The sequence below is a fragment of the Balaenoptera borealis genome, assembly GCF_965194805.1.
Source record: "Balaenoptera borealis genome assembly, chromosome: 1".
NCBI classification, from domain to species: domain Eukaryota; kingdom Metazoa; phylum Chordata; class Mammalia; order Artiodactyla; family Balaenopteridae; genus Balaenoptera; species Balaenoptera borealis.
The window spans coordinates 85,392,397-85,411,118 of NC_138860.1; the positions used below are offsets into that span (position 1 = coordinate 85,392,397).

The 18,722-nt window shown below is 44.5% G+C and overlaps 1 protein-coding gene and 1 long non-coding RNA gene across 9 annotated transcripts; one reads left to right on the forward strand and one right to left on the reverse strand.

The window, feature by feature from the left end:
* Positions 1–634: 634 nt before the first annotated feature.
* PSMD4 (proteasome 26S subunit ubiquitin receptor, non-ATPase 4) lies at positions 635–12,124 on the reverse strand. 8 transcript variants are annotated; one of them, XR_014232574.1, is made up of 11 exons: positions 12,006–12,123; positions 8,295–8,435; positions 7,169–7,283; positions 6,692–6,778; positions 6,380–6,448; positions 5,995–6,210; positions 5,491–5,608; positions 5,205–5,336; positions 5,053–5,120; positions 2,423–4,315; positions 635–1,173 (listed from the first exon to the last, which is right to left on the reverse strand). XR_014232574.1 is itself a non-coding variant. In XM_082346992.1 (11 exons), exons 3-11 carry the CDS (start codon positions 8,414–8,416, stop codon positions 4,145–4,147), a joined length of 1,098 nt encoding a protein of 365 aa, XP_082203118.1. In that variant the 5' UTR covers positions 8,417–8,435; positions 11,554–11,647; positions 12,006–12,075; the 3' UTR covers positions 635–4,144. The 8 variants fall into 8 exon arrangements, 7 of the variants coding, with proteins under 7 accessions (XP_082203118.1, XP_082203119.1, XP_082203116.1 ...); XM_082346992.1 differs by adding an exon at positions 11,554–11,647 and having other exon boundaries at positions 635–4,315; positions 12,006–12,075; XM_082346993.1 differs by adding an exon at positions 11,554–11,647 and having other exon boundaries at positions 635–4,315; positions 5,500–5,608; positions 12,006–12,072.
* Positions 12,125–12,212: 88 nt separating this feature from the next.
* LOC309608064 lies at positions 12,213–17,548 on the forward strand. The gene is made up of 2 exons (XR_014232625.1): positions 12,213–13,717; positions 15,311–17,548. It is a non-coding gene; the product is annotated as an uncharacterized lncRNA (long non-coding RNA).
* The last annotated feature ends 1,174 nt before the right edge of the window (positions 17,549–18,722 follow it).

Sequence of the window (18,722 nt, forward strand, 5' to 3'; positions counted from 1 at the left end):
GACTCAAAAAGCCGCACAAGCGCCCTTCCCCAGGTCAATCACTGTACTCCAGGATGCGGCCAAGTGCTCTATGGGTATTTCCCACTTTACCTCAGACATATTAAGTATGTAAACACAAGGGCTGAGATTTAATACAATTAATTTGTTTTAACGCTTCATCACGGACAGTTTTTGTGTTTTTTCAAGCCAGGAGTGTATGGGGGTGACGGACACAATGACCGCCAGCACAGCGTGGTGCCATCGCCTTGGATTCGTGCTAAGGCACCAACACTTTTACCCCCACTGCTTTGGCATCAGTGCCAGTGTCAACGCAGTGGAAGAGGCGAATAACATCATGGCATAGTATTATTATGAAAATAGTTTTGACCTCACAAACCCCCTGAAAGGGTCTTGGGGACCCTTAGGGGTTCACAGACCACACTGTCAGAACCATCACTGTAGAGTAAGTTACCTACCTTCTCTGGCTTTCAGTTTCCTTATTTATAAAACAGAACTAATAATGCTACAGCTAGCTCTTAGGGTTGTTGTGAAAGCTAAATGATTTAAAACATGAAAAGCATTTAGAATAGTCCCTGGCACATTGTGTTACACAAGCATTTGCTAATATTATAATCATATATGCAATGCCATTAAATGTTCTTCCAAAATAAATTTATTGATAGTGTATTATTCCATAATAATGTAACGTAATTGTTGGATATTACGTTGTTTTCATTTTTTCATCACCCTTGTACATGTCTTTGGCACATCACTGATTATTTAGAGTAAGTTCCTGAAGTGGAATTGCCCAGAGTACACACATTTTTCACAGTACTGTTGAAAAGCATACATGGAGTATTAATGTGGGAGATCTGAAAAGAGAGAGGTCCATGGGCCAAGTGAGTATTTGACTCCGGCAGGGAGCATTTCTTAAGGTGGACATGATCCAGGGTATTGCCGTTGAGTACAAAAGATTATGAACTGTGATGATGATCTCTGAATTGGAAGAGGCCAAGGTGTTGGCTGAGTCATCCTTGAACACTGAAGTCACCCAGTTGGTATGCAGAGGACCAGAGACTGGGACACAGGTCCCACCATGACTCGATGGGCAGACTTCGCCAGAACATGATTTTGCTGGGGAACTACTCACAAGCCCAGGAAAGCCAAAGTGACCAATATCTTTATAACCAACACCTATAAAAGATTCCCAAGCCCTAGATGATGAGACATTTCTTTCAAGTAATATTTGATTCAAAACAAAACTAGTCTCCCCCTAAAATTTAGACACAAGCATTTACAAATTCATTATTCAGAAATGGAACTCATCCAATATGAATATAATGTAAGCACAAAGTAGGTTTTCTAGCTTCATTTGGTGGAAGCTTGTTTACATTCAGGCTTTAAGGTCTGACTTCAGGATACTGGAAAAGAAATTCATGGAATCTTGGCCCAGGCAGAAGTAGTAGTACAGTGAGGGCTTCCCTGGTGGTGCAGTGGTTGAGAATCCACCTGCCAATGCAGGGGACACAGGTTCGAAACCTGGTCTGGGAAGATTCCACATGCTGCGGAGCAACTAAACCCATGCACCACAACTACTGAGCCTGCGCTCTAGAGCCCGCGAGCCACAACTACTGAGCCCGCGTGCCTAGAGCCCGGGCTCCGCAACAAGAGAAGCCACCGCAATGAGAAGCCTGTGCACCACAATGAAGAGTAGTCCCCACTCACTGCAACTAGAGAAAGCCCGTGTGCAGCAACGAAGACCCAAAAAAAAAAAGTAGTACAGTGAAAGGAGGGTTTTTTTTCCAATAAACAATGCCATAAGAAATGGTTTTCCATATTAAAAAATTGAAATTGGATCCCTTTCTCAGTGTACACAGAAATCAATTCTAGATGGAATAAGGAATTTCTATGTGAAAGGCAAAACCATAGAACTTTCAAAAGAAAACAATTATTTTTCTGACCTAGGGAAGAGTGTGCTGGATGCAGAAACACTAACCTTGAAAGAAAAGATTGAGAAATTTGACATTAAATTTAAGAATTTTGGTCACTAAAGGATACCTTTAAAAAAGGTGAAAAGAGGGCTTCCCTGGTGGCACAGTGGTTAAGAATCCGCCTGCCAATGCAGGGGACACGGGTTCGAGCCCTGGTCCAGGAAGATCCCACGTGCCGTGGAGCAACTAAGCCCATGCGCCACTACTGAACCCGCGCACCTAGAGCCCGCGAGCCACAACTACTGAGCCCGTGCACCTACAGCCCGTGCTCTGCAACAAGAGAAGCCACTGCAATGAGAAGCCTGCGCACCGCAATGAAGAGTAGCCCCCACTTGCCGCAACTAGAGAAAGCCCTTGCATAGAAACGAAGACCCAACACAGCCATAAATTAATTAATTAATTAATTAAAAGAAAAAAAAAAAAGAGACCATGAGTTATCATTTTATCCTCACCAGTTTGGAAGAAATTAAGAACTTTTAATGATCCTAAGGGCTGGAAAGGATGTGGTCGATAGGAATTCTTATACTGCAGGAAGGAGTGCAAATTCATACAACCACTTTGAAAAACAATTCAGCATTATCCTGTAAAGTATCCTAAAGAAACTCTTGTACAGGTGCATCCAGAGAGGTGTACGAAAAATTCCACTGTGATCCTGTTGGCAATTGAAAAATAACTGGAAGCAATGCCAGATCCATGCACAGGAAAATGGAGAGATTGTAGAATATTCACATAATATATATACAACCATGAAATATGAACACGCAGCAGCTTTGTGCAGCAACTCTGATGAACCTCAGAAACAAAACATTTGTTAAAAAAGCAAGTCCTGGAAGTCTCACAGTATAAAACTATTTTTAAATTTTTTTTGGCCATGCCACTCAGCCTGTGGGAGCTCAGTTCCCCGATGAGGGATTGAACCCGGGCCCCAGCTGTGAAAGCGCCGAGTCCTAACCACTGGACCACCAGAGAATTCCCTAAAACTATTTTTTATAAAGCTCAAACACATACAAAACTAAACATTCTCGTCAGAAATCTTTATGTACACGAGAAAACTGTGAAGGGGAAAAAATAATAAATGTGAAATTCAAGATAATAGTTATGTCTGAGGAGGCTGTAAAGAGGTGGGTTCAAGAAGGCATAGGTGAGGGAGGAGATATGGGAACATATGTATATGTATAACTGATTCACTCTGTTATAAAGCAGAAACTAACACACCATTGTAAAGCAATCATACTCCAATAAAGATGTTAAAAAAAAAAAAAGGCATAGGTATGCGACAAGGTGTTAGGAGTATTCCAGCTCTTACATTGAGTGGTTTCAGATATGTCAGTTTTCTTACACTTCACAATTTATATATAGGTTAAGTATTTTATGTGTAAAATATTATTTACCTCTTCAAATATAATAAACAAAGGGGGAGATTATGTGAATTGTGCATTCTAGTCCATGCCCCACAAAAAAACCTTCCTCTAAATTTGGTGCTCCAAGGAGACACATGTTTCTCCTTCACAGACCCCACCTTGTAAAAGTCAGGCCTCAAAGATCCCTGACCTCTGGTGTTGACTGTTGCCGACTTTTCCACCTCCATCTCCTGCCACTCGCCCAACCGGTCCCTGAGTGACACAGTGGCTCCGCGCCAGCAGCACACACTGGTCCTGCGGGCTGGGGGCAGCCCCATCTCCTGCTCGCTGGCTGATGAGGGCTCAAACGTTGCCTCCAGGAGCCTTCCCGGAGCCTGCAAGGGTTTGGCGCTCTCTCCTCATCATTTCCACAGTGCCTGTTCAGGCCTCTCTTTGGGCACTTATTAGACGCAGGTAACTGCTCATTTACAGGCTGGCCCTTCCGGTTTATACATATGGGGAAGGAGCTGGAGAGATAACAAGTGATACAGCAAACAAGGCCAGAGGCCAGTACTGTTTTCTATTCACCTCTGTGGCCCCAGTGCCTAGCACAAGTGGCTCTCAGCAAAGTTTCTCCTAAGGAAGGATTGTCAGGGGTGGAGATGGGCGGAAGGGGAATGGTCACACTCAAAGCTACCGTTGTTTGAAGCAAAAAAGAAAAAAAGTTGCCAAGCTTTATTTAGGTTGCAGTGGTCACAGACAGCACATCTAACTCTCTACCCCACCCCGCCCCACTCGGCCCCGCACAGGCTCGGCTCCCTTTTCCCTCCAGTCTCACTTCTTGTCCTCCTCCTTCTTGTCCTTCTTGCCATCCTTGGTGGCCTGGGAGGCCAGGGAGCCCATGGCATTTCGAATGGCCTCATTGTTGGGATCCACGCCTGGAAGGTTCTCCAGGACACTCTGAAGGAACTCGGGGTCCTGCATCACATCATAATCATCCTCCTCCTGAAAAAGGGCGGTGTCAGCTCGGGGCAGCGGGGGTAGGCTGGCCGGGGAGCAAGCAAGTGTAAGAGACGGGAGCGCACCTGACCGGGGGTGGAGGGCACCTCTGGCCAAGGATAGGAAGGAGGATTTGGGAAGATACCCAGCGCCTATACACAGTATGAACTCAAACATTTATTTTAGTTTAATTTTTCGGCCCCACTGGCGCGGCTTGCGAGATCTTAGTTCCCCGACCAGGGATCAAACCCAGGTCCCCGGCAGTGAAAGTGTCAAGTCCTAACCACTGGACCACCAGAGAAGTCCCCCAAACATTTATTACTGATCAATTAGAGGAGAAGCCTGAGAACTTTGCTTTCTGAGCTCAAAGGATAAAAATAGATGCCATCACCTTTAGGTTTCCTGCTGTCAGACACCCACTCCCCCCCCTTTTTTTTTCCTGGACCCTTTTTTCACCCTCCTGGGAAGATGATAACACTGAGTATTGTCCAGACTGCTCCCACCAGCAAGGAAGGAAAATTACAAAATACTAGGACACCTCTCCAACTCTGGCCACTAGCATTCTTGCCTTAGCAAGGTTGACACACAAGAAATGTACATCCATGTGTTTCTTTCCTTCTGCTCCTGCAAGAGCTCATCTATGAAACCCCAAGAGAGGAATGGTCCCAGGCCTAGTGGGCTGAGGATCTGAACACAAGGGGATTTTAAGCCTGATGGGGCAGGGAGTTATTGCTGGCCCTCACCTTGGTGGGCTCAGATGTGTCCATGGCTGAACTGGCGTCAATGTCAGCTGATTCTGCCTGGCCAAATTCTGAGGAAAAGAGGTCAGTCCATTCAGTTTCATGTCCTCATCAAATCTCTCTGCCTCAGCACGACCACCCAGGTTCTGGCTCACCTGCACCCTGTAGGGACATCTGCATCGCATATGCAATCTGTTCTTCCTCGGTCATACTGCTTAGGTCAGGGAGCCCGGTGCGGCCAAACTCCTGCTGGCTGATGGTCATCTTCAGCAGGGCATCGTCCGAGTCTGGGAAAAGGGAGAGAGCGGCGGGGTGGAACCACGCCATACTCCACAAAGACCCACCCCCAAGCCCACGTGTTCCCACACTGCCAGACCCCCCACCCCCATCTACACCAGGCCTCCACTGAGCACCCCACAGTCCCGGGACTTCAGATTCCACCTCTTTCACCTTCAGTCCCCGTCGTAGCGATTCCGGCCTCAGCGGCAGAGGCGGCAGCTGCCCGCCGCGCCTCCTCCTCCTGCCGCTGCCGCTGCTCTTCCATAGAAACACGAAGGGCCTGGCCAAGGGCAGGGAAAGTCAGACATTCTCCGGCCCTGGGCGCTGGGGAAGGCAGCTGGGGAAGGCAGCTGAGGGGTGGGAACAGACCGTAAAGGGGGAGCTTCTGGTTTATACACATGGGGAAGGGGCTGGAGAGATAACAGGTGATACAGCAAAAAAGGACGGACTTGGGAGAAGCCTGGGGTTGAACGGGGAGAAGCGAACAAGAGAGAGTCTGACATTGGTGCCCCTAGAGATCAGATAGAACTGTGGGGAAGAGGGACCAAGAGGGGGTCTGGGAAAACGAGCAAGGGTATTAGGACTGTCTAGCCCTAGAGAAGCTATGTGCCGTGTGGGCCAGTAGAGGAGGACAAAGAAGGTCCCCTGAGGTCAACGTCTGCTCACCAAGGCCAGCTCAGGATCAGCACTGGGATCCACTCCAAATTCAAAGTCACTGGCACCCAGACCCAGCATGGCACCGCCTTCCCCAGCCAGAATCGGAGAACTGATGAGGGCATCAGCCAAGCTGGGCCCAGGAGGCACTGTCACCAGATGAGAACCTGTTCCATCTTTGCCATTCAATGTGTTTACAAAGGCGGTCAGCTTTTCTGTGTTCACCTCCTGGGGAGGGAAGAATATAGGAGGCTCTCCTTCTCGCCCTGCTCCCCATTCTCTGCCATGTCAGCTCCTGTCTGTAGCTACTCTCCCACATGCAGACACTCCTCTGGGTAAGGACTGTTCTCTGTTTACAACCACAGCAGTCAGTGCCCCCCGATCGGTCCTTACTCACCTCTTCCCCAAAATTGATAATGTCAACATTTACTTTCTCCTTCTTGAGGCGTTTAGCCAGTTTCACCAGCTGGGAGGAAGGGGAGAGAAATAAGGAAATCTATTCCGTACCATGATGGGCGATGACACACCTCACAAAAGCATACAGGAACTGGTAGACCTCTCCTAGATCCCCCGACAGAAACACTGAGTTCTGCACATCCTCCTTTCCCCAAAGTGATGAACCCAACGCCTCTCTGGCTCTCCTAAGGGCCAACAGACCCCATTCCCAAACATGTGGTGCCCAAATTCCCCAGCTACCACCTGGACTCACATCCTTCTCATTGTCCTCCACGGGGCTTCCCACAAAGGCAATGATTCGCATCTTGTGATTCTTGCCCTGTCGGTGCTTCAGGGCCAGCTTGAAAAGGAAGAGGAAGTTGCTGGAGTCAGCCAGAGGAATCACCCAGCTCTTTCCTGTTACTCTGTTCTTTTTCTTATGGCTTCTGTGTACCTCGAGCCTACCATCATGCTCACACCAGGTCTAAACCCCCTCCTACACCCTTCCCTTCTTGCTGTGCCTCTCTGTGGCTAAGGAAGAGGGGTTAATTCTCAATTCTAGGGATGTTTCCCTTCATGATCTTCACCGATCCTGGGATTCATCCCATCATATCCTTTCTACTCCTTTCTCTAGGTCACCTCTCCTCCCTTGCGCTGGTTCTAGCTCAAGAGTCCAGGGGAAAAATGAACAAGGGTGGAGGCAGAAGCCCAGAGCAAGGAGGAACCACCAAAGGGATCCAGCAGGACTCACATGGGCCACGCGGATGCCAGTGCAGAAGGTGATCTTGCCCTTGGGTTGGACAGTGTGGAGCTTAGACAGGATGCGGCCGGTGTCAGGGGTGAGTGTGGTCAGCACTTCACAGTCACTGGGATGTGGGGAAAGCACCTTCTGTGATTTCAGGTCAGGACAAGTGCCTCCAAACTGTGCTTGACTAATCTTTTCTTTAGGGACCTTGATAATAACTGTAATCTTTATTTTTCTTAATCAAATATCTAGTGTTTAGAGAGTGGATCTTATAAGTTCTCATCACAAGGAAAAAAATTTGTAACTATGTGAGACATGGGTATTAATTAAACTTACTGTGGTGATCATTTTGCAATATACACATTTCTCAAATCATTATCTTGTACACCTTGAACTTCATGTCAATTATATCTCAATAAAACTAGAGAAAAACATCTAGTGTTTAGACATGAAACACAGAAAATAAGAAGTGGTTGATTTTGTGAGAAACTTGCCCTCTTCCTCCCAATATTACCCCCAACCTCTCTCATGCTACTTTGCTCTCAGAGCCCTGGGAATCCTCTACAATAGCTGGATGCTCCTTCTTATCTCTCCTACCCTCTCCATTTCTAGACCCATTTTCTAGCTAATAACACGTATACCGGGATGGGTGGTCACTCATTTGAGGATTATCAGTTCCTAAAACAAATCACTTTTGGGGTAATAGGCTGTGTGATATACGCCCTGGGGCTCTGACCCAAAACCGCTTTTTACTGCCTTTAAAATACACTGTGGGAACTTCCCTGGCGGTCCAGTGGTTAAGACTCCACGCTTCCACTAGAAGGGGCACGGGCTTGATCCCCGGTCAGGGAACTAAGATCCCACATGCTGCGCAGTACATCCAGAAAAAAGAAAAAATACACCGTGAAATTTTACCCCAGGAGATTTAGCTTCATAACTATATTAAATTCAGGTTAATATTAAAAACTAGTTGCTGTTTATATTTATACTGAACAGTGAAGAAGGTAGTCTAGGAAGTTCTCACGGAAGCCTCATGGAATCTACAAAAGGGTAGCAACCTGGGCACCACAGTGGGTCACATACAGGAAACACCCCCACCTCCCCCAAACCCCTCCTGCTCTGCCCCACGTACTTGGCCAGTGTGATGAGGCCCACGTTGTTCTCAGGGTTGCTACGGGTCTTGGAGTGACAGACTATGTTGACGGCATCCTGCTGGGCCTGTAGCCGGGTGGGTAGGAAGTCCCCGTTCCGCATATACTCGCTGTTGTCCACGCTGTCAGATTAGGGTGAAGGAGGAGAGAGAAGACACACTGCAGGATCTCTCTGAGACATGCTCTCCAGTTCCAGGGACCCCCACCTCCTTCAACAACTCTCCCGTGAGGGGCACCGTGGTGTATGGCAGCGGCTCTCAGTCTTTGCGGAACAGAGAATCACCTGCAATCTTTTTTCTTTTTCTTTTCTTTTTATGCAGATGACCAAGCCTTCTTCTAGACTTACTGCCTCAAAATAACCAAAGGAGGAAAAACTTTTTAAGTCTCCACAAGTGATAATGTAAGTACCCAAGGCTGCGAGCTACTAATGTACCACAACCACCTTCTTAGAGGGTGCATTAAGTGTTATTAATCATGGTCATGGAGGAACATGCTGTCTGCTATTAAAATAGGAGTATTCCAAAGGTAGGCAATGAAGAGGGCAACTTAAAAATATTTGTAAAATATTTGTAAAATAACACACACTTGGCAGCACTGAGTGCAGGAAGGCACAATGTAATTATCTGGTTAAATGTTTAACAGCTTTGGCAGCTGGACTGAACTGCAAAAATGAGGTTTCATAGATTTGGGGGTCTCGCCTATACTCTCCCTGCAATTTTTCACAATCGCGAAGAATCCAAATAACATGAAATACAAGGGCCAGCTTCCTGGAGACCAAAAGAAGGCAGGTAAGTGAAGCAGTTATATACACCCCAGCAGAGAATCAATTCTTGATGAACTGAGGTCCCTTAGAACTCTAAAAGGAAGCAGTGTCCTCGATGTGACACCTCATTTCTATTGGCAAGCAATATATGGGCTTGGGGGCAATTTTTTTCTTTAGTATCCTTTGCCTGGGAATAAATACAAATCAAAAATGACGAAGAGAGGTAATTAAGAAGCTACTGGAAGACAAGTAGAAAGGGAGGGAAGGGCACTGTTCAGGCACAGGCTCAAATCTCCACTCTGCTACTTACTTGTTCTGAGATCCTGAGGAAGCTACTTAATTTCTCTAAGGTCCAGTTACCTCATCTGTAAAATGGGTTTTATTATACCTACACTCATACGGTTGCTAGGAGGATTAAATGCATGGAAAGCACTTAGCACAGTGCCTAACAGTAAGCATGAAACACAGACTAGTTCTTATAGTGGAAATTCAATCTATATAAAGGAGGTCAAGGGCAGACTCTACTGACCATGCATTACATTCTTTTTTCCCTGAAACACCGTTTCCAATTACTTTCCCAGCAGGGAAGTAACTGCCTTTCCAGCTTCAAATACAGCAGGTGAGTCCAAATATAAAAACAATGGAAGCTTTGAGGATCATCCAGATGGAATAGCTACTAAGTATAAAGACTGTGGGCAAGACCAGCGGATGGATGAGGGCTGGAAGGAAGGTGTCAGAGGAAGAAGGGGGGGCCTGAGAGGGAGGGAGAACCCACAGTGCAGAACATGGCGGTAGTTCTCACACTGTCATGTGTGCATCAGAACCACTTGGAGGATGAAGGTGGTGCTGGTAGTGTTAAAAACACAGATGCCTTCACAACTATGTATGCATCCCTAAAAAGTGCGCTGTTTAGTTTTCCCAATGTTGAACTTTATATGAATGGAATAACATATGTATTTCCTGTGACTACTTTTGTGCAACGGTATGTTATTTTTCCCAACAAAAATTCATATCAAAAAGGGCTTACGATATTATCCAGCTATTCCATAAAGCCTTCATTTAAAAAAAGAATACAGATGCCTAAACTTCCCTGGCTGGGTGTCTGATTCAGCAGATCGAGAGTAGAGTCAAATATACACAATTTTTTAATAAGCTCCTCCAGAGAATTCTGATGCACAGCAAAGCATGAGAAAAGGAGTGGCTCTCATCGTTATTCTAAGGCTGGGCTAGTACAATAGGCCACCAATACGTCTCTCTGGACCTAATCTTTCCTCCTATACATCAAGCCAGATCAATATTCTTAAATTCCATTTTGTATACAGCTCTGCCTCGACCAACCTCAGAACTTTTTCAGTAGTCCTGTACTGAAGGGTACAGGACGGAACTCAACCTCCTCAGCCTGACACTTCTGGTCTTCTACCTGGTTGTATCTACCTTTCTCTAAAAAAATGGAACTACCTTAAACCAACAACCTAATAATAAAGTCATTAGTCTATTTCCTACTTCCTAAACATGCCCTGATAATTTACACTTCAGCAGCTTTCTTTATGCCCTTCTCCCTACCCGTAATGGCCTCTCCTTAACATTTGTCTAAGTCCCTTCAAGGTCCCTCTTAATTCTTTCTTGAGGACTCCTCAAGTCCATGGCAACTAACAGATGTACAGTGCTGTACAGTTTATAGTCCACCATGACCTACATTTTGCCTACCTGTGCTACAAGTAGATGTTACTATTATATCTCATTTTATAGATAAAGTGAGAGATTTACTACGTTCTCAAGAACATGCAGCTGGTAAGTACTAAAAACACAGGTTTTTGGATTCCAAACCTGTCCTCTTTCTACTCTTTAACATGCTCTCTCCCACAGGCTGCCATATTTAGCAAATGAAAATATAGGACTCCCAGTTAAATTTGAATTTCAGATAAACAATAACTTTTTAGTATAAGTATATCCCACGCAATATTTGTGACATACTTATAGCCACTTTTTGATATTAAAAACTACTGTTTATGTGAAATTCAAATTTAACTGGGCATCCAACATGTTATCTGGCAACGCTATCCTCCTGGCAAAAAGAAAACTCCTAGGTGTCTGTTCCATGCAATTGGAGATTTGTGTGTGTTTGTGTACTATTCTGTTTTCATTCTATGCTCACACTTAGAAGAAACTCTTGAAACCTTGCAAAAGTTTGGTCCTCAGCTTCTAATCTGACTCCCAATAGCTACTCAGCCAAGTCTGAGACTGATGAAGAGAGCTAGCTCACTGGATAAAAGCCTCTGTGTCAGATAATCCTGGGTTTAAACCTTGGCTTCACCACTTAATTAGATGTATGACTTTGTATAAGTCATTTAAAATTGCCAAGACTTGGTATCCTCATCTGCAAAAGGAAGCGATGTTTACCTTGAAGTACTGCGAGGTTTAAGGCAGATAAAGTAAATTAAATGTCTGACACTTCGAAAACAATCTATAAAGAGTACCTCTGAAGATGATACAGGGGAAGGCAATGGAGTTAGAGACGAGTGAATGGGGCGGGGAAGGGATTTATCATCTCTCTTTTTAACATCCATCATTCTGAAAAGAAGAGAGGAGGACAGAAGACTATCACGATGAGTCCGAGAAGTGGGACTCTGGCTAAGACAGGCCTGGGCTGGGCTAGAGAAGACAAAGCTGGAATAGAGAAAGGCAGCAAGGCCGATCAATGACTGTCCGCGGATTGAGGGTTAAGGGGAGTACCCCGGGCCTGTCCTCCGGGAACTACCTCCGGGGCCCCAGGATGACTCAGGGAGTCGATGGGGCTCCTTCCCTCCCAGCCCAAGGCCTCATCTCGCCCATCAGGCGCGCTCACCCACCCGAGGCCCGCCCGGCCTCCGAGCTACACGCGCCCCCGACCCAGTCCCGCTCCCCACGGGGGCCCGAGGTAGCTACTCACCAAACCATAGTGCTTTCCAACACCATCTTGCCGCCTTCCTCCCTCCCAGACCGGTTCTCCTGGACCACCTAACAACAACTCCTCCAATTGGCCAAGCGCTCATCACCAATCACTGGTCTCAGCTCCACCAGCTGGTTCCGCCTCCATCCTCCGCGTTGCGTTCTGGGAGTTGTAGGCGCCGCCAAAATAAAAGGGACGTTTGGGGCGGGGGGGGATATTGGGGAAGAGGCGAGATAACCTGAAAAAGAGGGTCCCACCTCCACCTGCCCTGACGTTCAGGTTTTCTGGTGGGGTTCCCTGCCGACAGGATCTAAGAGAAGCTGTGGAGGAACCTTTGAAAGTTCTGTGGCTATGTCTGTTCCAGCAACAGCATTTTAAAAAAGTGGTGGGATGACTAGTGACTTTCCAGCTCACTCTGTTCCCCATGGCACTTTGTTCATCAAACTACTAAGCCCTTATGCCCCTGAATTGCATTTGCTTGTGTATCTATCTTTCCCACTGCATTAAGGCAGGAAAGGTGGCAATCTCTGCTATCCCTGAGTCCACTACATAGCCTGACACATGGTAGGAATGCAGGAAAAGTTTGACGAATCAATAATTTTAACTAATCTCCCAAAGAATGGGAGACAACCTAGTCAACGGTTTTGGTTTCTTAATTAAGAATTACATTAAAAAATGCCTTGGCTGGGAATTTCCTGTCGGTCCAGTGGTTAGGACTCTGCGCTTCCACTGCAGAGGGCATGGGGTCCATCCCTGGTCAGGGAAGTAAGATCCCACATGCCACCGCGCGGCCAAAAATAAGATAAACAAATAAATGCCTTGGCTTACCTTCCCTTACACACACACACACACACACACACATCAAAAGTAAAACCGGAAATTCCAGGTCTCTATCTTGAAGGAAGCGGGGAAAGGAGCGGGGGACCAAGGCATGACTACAGAGATGGTAGATAGTAGATGGAGATGGCAAGTGTGTTGTAGATATTACCTAAATGTTGGTAAAGTTTTAACGGATATGTTCAAAAGTTATTGGTAACCATCACAGCTGGTATGAGTTAAATCTCTGTATCACTAGAGAAAAACAAAAAACAAAAAAAACCTGTCACTATAACCATAGACAGGATAGTAGACAGGAAAGGGAAGAAAAATAAGAAAGCACAGAAAAATAATTAGTGACAAGTTCAAACATAAACAAAATATTTTAAAAACAAGACAAGAATTACATTTTTTTGAAAAGGAGCTACACGATGTAGAGAACTTGGAAGGGAACAAAATAAAGTCTGCTCTTGTGGAGCTTGTATTCTATGGGGAAGGCAGATAATAAACCAATAAGTAAATATATTGTCAAATGATAAAACTAGGATGGATGTGTTTTCTTTTTTATATAAACAGAATATTAGGGAAGACTTACAGTTGAAAAGAGACCTGAAGGATACCTGGGGGAAAGAGAAAGTGCAAATGCCCTGAGGCAAGAGTGTACTTAAGACCATGAAGGCTGGAGTAGAGGGAGAGAGAGAGAAGAAATGAGGCCAGAGAGGCAAAGGGAGTGGAAAGGTTGAATCATGTACAGTCACAAAGATTATTTTAAGGACTCTGAGATAGGAGCTGTTGGAAATTTTCAGAAGAGGCTCACTCTGGCTGCTGCATTGAGAACAGACTGTGGGGGAAAAGAACAGGATATAGACCAGTTAGGAGACTGCTTCAGTGATCAGGTATGCTGGTGGCTTATTGTAGGGCGGTAACAAGACGTGAAAATAGTGACATATGGATGGATTTTGAGTATGTCATACGATACAGAACTTAGAAAATTTGCCAGTGGATTTGTTGGAGGATGTAAGAAACGGGAGTGTTAAGGAAAACACTAGAGTTGATTCTAAGCAACTAGAAGAATGGAGGCACTATTTCTGAAGATGGGCTAGGAGGGGCAGGAACCAGAAATTTAGCTTTGGACATATTAGATTTAAGATGCCTATTAGACACCTAAATGGAGATGTCAGGTAAGTGGGTAGATATATGAGTTTGCAGTTCAGAAAAAAGATCTGGGCTGGAGATAGCAATTTGGGAGTTTTTAGCTGATCATGAGGTGACCAGGGGTGTTTGACAAATTATACAGGGCCTTTAAAACTTCAAAACATTACCTAGGGAGTGAATGTAGACTAAAAGAAAGGGGCCTATGGTTGAGCCCTGGACATTTCAACATTTAGAGGTTAGAGAGGAAAGGAGGAACCAGAAAAGCGGATGGAGATGGAGCAGTGCAGCACTTTGGTAAGGACAACCGGGAGAAAACACGTAGTATCCCAGAAGCTAGACGAAGAAAATATTTCAAAGAGTAATAAACTGTCAGATGCTGCTGACATGTCAAGTAAGATGAGGACTGATATATTTAGCAACACTGAGGTCATCAGTGACCTTAATAAAAGATGTTTTGGTTGGGTGGTCGGGGTAAAAACTTGGAGTGAGTACAAGAGAGATTGGGGTCAAAAAAAACTATCTGTAAAAATTCACTTCGGGACTTCCCTGGTGGTCCAGGGGTTAGGACTCTGCACTTTCACTGCCGAGGGCACGGGTTCGATCCCTGGTCAGGGAACTAAGATCCCACAAGCCGCGCACAGCGCAGCCACAAAAAATTCATTTGTAAGACAATTGGCTAACATTGACCGCTGACTGGGTATTATTATGGAATTATCAATTTTTAAAGGCATGATAATGTTATGTTTAAAAAGAGCCCTTATCTCTTGAGTTATATATTGAGGTATTTATGCATGAACGGATATGATGTCTGGGATTTATTTTAATTTAATCCTTTGGAGGTGCAGAGAGAAAGGAGGGGTGGGGTAGAAAGTATACATAAAACAGATTGGCCTTATTTATGTTGACAATTATTGAAGCTGGGTGATGCATACATGTCAGTTTCCTATACTGTACTTTTGGTTTGGAAATTTCCATAATAAAATTTTTTTTTAAAAGTAAAAAAAAGAGGAGAAATTAGAAATAGCTCATGCTTTTTAATGAACTTTTAAGAAATAATTTTACAGGAGATGATATTGAACTGTTTTTGTGTCTTTGAAAAACTAAAGAATGAAGAGCTTGTTTTTTTTTTTTTTTTTAAAAACAAGACGTCCCTTTATTTATTTATTTTTTTGGCTGTGCCATGCAGCTTGTGATATCTTAGTTCCCCAACCAGGGATCAAACCCGGGCCCCCCGCAGTGGAAGCGCAGAGTCCTAAACCTGGACCACCAGGGAATTCCCAAGAATGAACAGGATAATCTGAAATCTATTTTAACTGGCTAATCTTTGTTTAAAGAGTGAATGAGGGGCTTCTCTGGTGGCGCAGTGGTTAAGAATCCGCCTGCCAATGCAGGGGACACGGGTTCGAGCCCTGGTCCGGGAAGATCCCACATGCCGCGGAGCAACTAAGCCTGTGCACCACAACTACTGAGCCTGCGCTCTAGAGCCCACGAGCCACATCTACTGAAGCCCGCGTGCCTAGAGCCCATGCTCTGCAACAAGAGAAGCCACCGCAATGAGAAGCCCGTGCACCACAACAAAGAGTAGCCCCCGCTCGCCACAACCAGAGAAAGCCCACGCGCAGCAACAAAGACCCAACGCAGCCATAAATAAATAAATAAATTTATATTAAAAAAAAAAAAGAGTGAATGAGACTCCAACTGCGGTGAGTAACTTTCAGAATAGCTGAGATTGACATGCTTAAGAGTAAAACATTAGACCAGGATTTCCAGCTTTATAATCCTATGGTTTTGATTTCCCTCATTTTTGGAACAGGCCCTACTTGCGTCTGAATACAGATGGCAGGGTACAGCTGTAGAATAAGTAGTAGCTGCTACCCACCACTAGAGGGACCCTCTGACCATCTAGTGCACCCACTCAGCAGCTGCCTGAGTATATGTTGAAGAGTGACGAGGTATGCAAAAGCTTTGAAGTTTCATTAGGTCCCATTTGTTTATTTTTATTTCCATTTCTCTAGGAGGTGGGTCAAAAAGGGTCTTGCTGTGATTTATGTCATAGAGTGTTCTGCCTATGTTTTCCTCTAAGAGTTTTATAGTGTCTGGCCTTACATTTAGGTCTTTAATCCATTTTGAGCTTATTTTTGTGTATGGTGTTAGGGAGTGTTCTAATTTCATTCTTTTACATGTAGCTGTCCAGTTTTCCCAGCACCACCTATTAAAGAGGCTGTCTTTTCTCCATTGTATATTCTTGCCTCCTTTATCAAAAATAAAGTGACCTTATGTGCATGGGTTTATCTCTGGGCTTTCTATCCTGTTCCATTGATCTATATTTCTGTTTTTGTGCCAGTACCATACTGTCTTGATTACTGTAGCTTTGTAGTATAGTCTGAAGTCAGGGAGCCTGATTCCTCCAGCTCCATTTTTCTTTCTCAAGATTGCTTTGGCTATCCAGGGTCAGTTTTTGCACAGCAAAGGAAAACATAAACAAGATGAAAAGACAACCCTCAGAATGGGAGAAAATATTTGCAAAATATTTGCAAATTTTGGATTAATCTCCAAAATTTACAAACAGCTCATGCAGCTCAATATAAAAAAAAACAAACAACCCAATCCAAAAATGGGCAGAAGACCTAAATAGACATTTCTCCAAAGAAGATATCTATATTGCCAACAAACACATGGAAGGATGCTCAACATCACTAATCATTAGAGAAATGCAAATCAAAACTACAATGAGGTATCAACTCACACCAGTCAGAATGGCCATCATCAAAAAATCTACAAACAATAAATGCTGGAGAGGGTGTGGAGAAAAGGGAATCCTCTTGCACAGTGGGTGGCAATGTAAATTGATACAGCCACTATGCAGAACAGTATGGAGGTTCCTTAAAAAACTAAAAATAGGACTACCATACGACCCAGCAATCCCACTACTGAGAAAGCCATAATTCAAAAAGAGTCATGTACCACAATGTTCACTGCAGCTCTATTTACAATAGCCAGGACATGGAAGCAACCTAAGTGTCCATCGACAGATGAATGGATAAAGATGTGGCACATATATACAATGGAATATTACTCAGCCATAAAAAGAAATGAAACTGAGTTATTTGTAGTGAGGTGGATGGACCTAGTGTCTGTCACACAGAGTGAAGTCAGAAAGAGAAAAACAAATACCGTATGCTAACCCATATATATGGAATCTAAAAAAAAATGGTTATAAAGAACCTAGGGTCAGGACAGGAATAAAGACGCAGACCTACTAGAGAATGGACCTGAGGACAGTGGGAGGGGGCAGGGTAAGCTGGGACAAAGTGAGAGAGTGGCATTGACATATACACACTACCAAATGTAAAATCGATAGCTAGTGGGAAGCAGCAGCATAGCACAGGGAGATCAGCTCGGCGCTTTGTGACCACCTAGAGGGGTGGGATAGGGAGGGTGGGAGGGAGGGAGATGCAAGAGGGAAGAGATATGGGGATATATGTATATGTATAGCTGATTCACTTTGTTATAAAGCAGAAACTAACACGCCATTGTAAAGCAATTATACTCCAATAAAGATTTTTTTTTTTTTTTAAAAAGAGTGACGAGGTAAGGGTAGCAGAAAGATCATTTTTTTTCCCTACCACATGTTCAGATTCAATTCCTTTTTGGGAAAAAGTCTTCTCCTTACCCAGCCTAAAGGAGGGCTGAGCCTGTGGCTTAAACTCAAATTCAAAACTTTTGAGAATACCCAATTCCTCCTTTATTCCAATTACTTGTTCTATCATAAAGTTGTTTTCCTTTTTATTACCATCACAATTCTCTCCCTTCCTCTCCCGTTGATACCACCACCATCCTAGACGCAGATCACCTCACACCTAAATTATTACAATCTAAACTGTCTGCTTTTTCTATCCACTGTGATAGAACTTTGTCAACAGATTAGTTTCGGAATTTTGTTTTGATCGTGTCCCACTTAGGGACAATAACGTTCTATGCTTCCCCATTGCCTACAGTTTAAAATAAAAATCCCTCAGCTTGTATCAGTCAGGGTTTCCAGTGTTGCCTCCACCTATACTTATTCCAATATTCTGACTCAGTTCTCCCTCCACCATTGCTTTCACCATGATCTCTTCCTTGTTCTCTAAAACAGATCATTCTCATACCTCTAGGCCCTTGTGCTCAAGTGAAACTTTCCCCAACACTTCAGGCCCACAATAACCTCTAATCTTCTTCGACCTTTATACTCTGTATCACTCTTTCAGAGAACTGAAATCCTTAACTGTATCACGTCTAACATGTTGTTTTTGTGTGCACGTATGTGTGTGCTCCTCCTGGACACTATAAACCCTTGAAGGTCAATTACTTCTTTTGACCTTCCACTGCCCCATGCAGTCATGGCTCTTGCTCATTAGCTGCTGCACAAATATTTGTAGAATGACCTTAACAAGGTATGGAATAGTGGTGTGGAAAGGAACATTATTTAGTTTGTTTCTCTCCAAATCTCCCCCATCGCCTTAGAACATCCCTTTTTGTCTAGTTTCCCATTCCAGTAAAATAGCCTAAGCTCAACCTCACAGAAGAGAAAAACACATAGCTGAGGAAAACAGTCTCTATGCTTTTCTAGGAGTGACAGACACCTGGGGCCAGGTCAAGGGAAGGAAAGGCAGAGAATCCTAGGGCCAACCAATCTCAAGCTTGCTTTTCCCACTGTCCCTCTCCTTTTCTCCTAAACCTGAGTAGAATTTTGAGCTTTGGATCCCC